At 43.9% G+C, this 1,625-nt stretch overlaps 1 protein-coding gene across 1 annotated transcript; it reads right to left on the bottom strand.

Annotated features, from left to right (window-relative positions):
• Positions 1-233: 233 nt before the first annotated feature.
• LOC119593877 lies at positions 234-1,581 on the bottom strand. The gene is made up of 2 exons (XM_037942904.1): positions 853-1,581; positions 234-440 (listed from the first exon to the last, which is right to left on the bottom strand). The coding sequence occupies exons 1-2, from the start codon at positions 1,415-1,417 to the stop codon at positions 397-399; spliced, it is 609 nt and encodes a 202-aa protein (XP_037798832.1). The 5' UTR covers positions 1,418-1,581; the 3' UTR covers positions 234-396.
• Positions 1,582-1,625: the final 44 nt, after the last annotated feature.

Genomic DNA, 1,625 nt, shown 5'->3' with positions numbered 1-1,625 from the left:
CATCGAGCAAATGATTTTCGAACGTTTAATTGGTTCTAGAAAGAGCCAGTAAGTAATGTAAGAGAACGCAAATGGCTAGCAGTGATTGGTGATTGGCGATATTCGTAAATTGGCAGTTCTCAAGTTCGGTTTAATTGTCCAATTTGAGTTGTAAAACATGGCTGGGGCAAGATCAGCGGCAGAGCAAGGAGAACAGAATACACAAGCTGTTTTCTTTATATATCGAGCTTTATTAAACAACAATAAAGAGCAAAACCTACAATTAGTAATTTGGGAACTCTTCCTTAACAAACTGTATTTCGTACAAAGTAAGGGGTAAGATTCCTGGCTATAATAAAGGGAAAGACTTGGGGAGAAAAGGTGTCCGAGAATCGCTGTCTTTGATCCTCTTCAGCCTTATTGCTGGTACTGTCCATAAGGGTCAGGCTCCCCCATCTCATCTGGAAAATAGCAGTTATTTGAGTTCAGTTTAGACGACCCGTATTCTTGCAATGTCAACAACCTTAGCGGTGTAATACTGAATTGTAAACCAGGCAGCATTCTGTCTTTGATATGAGAATTATGTTTCATTACTCTAGAAAACACAAGATCCTAGTACTGGTGATAACTACACATTTATCAGAAACACAGCATGAACTTAAATGACCAAATAGATATTACGATTTGCCCATCTCCTTACACAGATACAATGGTAAAATTTGCGTTTTTATCTACATTTTCTTACTAGCGCTTATATATATGCCTTTAAGTAATGCATCCTTTACCGATGCTTAAATGCAAGAACATCTCATCGTCCTATTCTTATCCACCAGATCTTCCACATCAATTCACTCACATATTTGCAGAACGCACCTGGGTACATGGCTGATTCACTCATGGCCAGGAGGCATTCCATCATATTTATATTACAAGCTCTCAGTTCCTTCTCTATCTTCATCTTCCTACATTCCTCTTGTGCTCTGCTTGTCTCTCGCTTCATATTCACTTCATCCTGATGCTGTTTCTCCCTTTTATTCTTCTGTCGTATTGCCCTTTCCCTCCTCATTTCTGCCGTCGGGTCGTCTTGTTTGGGCAATTCGTACAACTTGGGTTTGCGTTGCCTCCTTCTACCGGTAAGGGCGGGCTGCTGCTGGACGTCCGCGGTGACGCTTGCGGATCCGCCAGGGAGGAAGGAGTCCCTGCCCGAGGCCATACCCCTAGAAGTCTCACACGAAGCAGACGAAGACCTGTAAGCAGGGTCGTCGTGTGCGGTTAGATGGTGGTCTTGGGCATCACCATATGTAGTGGGTTCTCGCCCCAGGGAATAGGGTGCATCTGAGACACTGGCACTGTGACTATCTTGTTCGTAGTAAGACATAGGATTAGAATAAACTTCACTGATATAGACAGTCGAGGGATCTTCCTCTCCAGAATGCATGAGTGTGGAAAGCCAATATATGTGTCTAAAAGAAGCTAAACGTGCCACTGGGGGGATCCGAGTCAGCAGATGAAATGCTTCCAGTGGATGCACAATGCTCTCTTTTATATGCAACGACGCCCAGCATCATCAAAGCACTCCGCTGCGATTCCGGCCTCGGCAGCAACGATCCTCATCCTGCAGAGAGATATTTAGCTCTTGCTTAGAG

Source organism: Penaeus monodon, chromosome 33 (assembly GCF_015228065.2).
Source record: "Penaeus monodon isolate SGIC_2016 chromosome 33, NSTDA_Pmon_1, whole genome shotgun sequence".
Taxonomy (NCBI): Eukaryota; Metazoa; Arthropoda; class Malacostraca; order Decapoda; family Penaeidae; genus Penaeus; species Penaeus monodon.
This window is presented reverse-complemented; position numbering and strand designations above follow the sequence as displayed.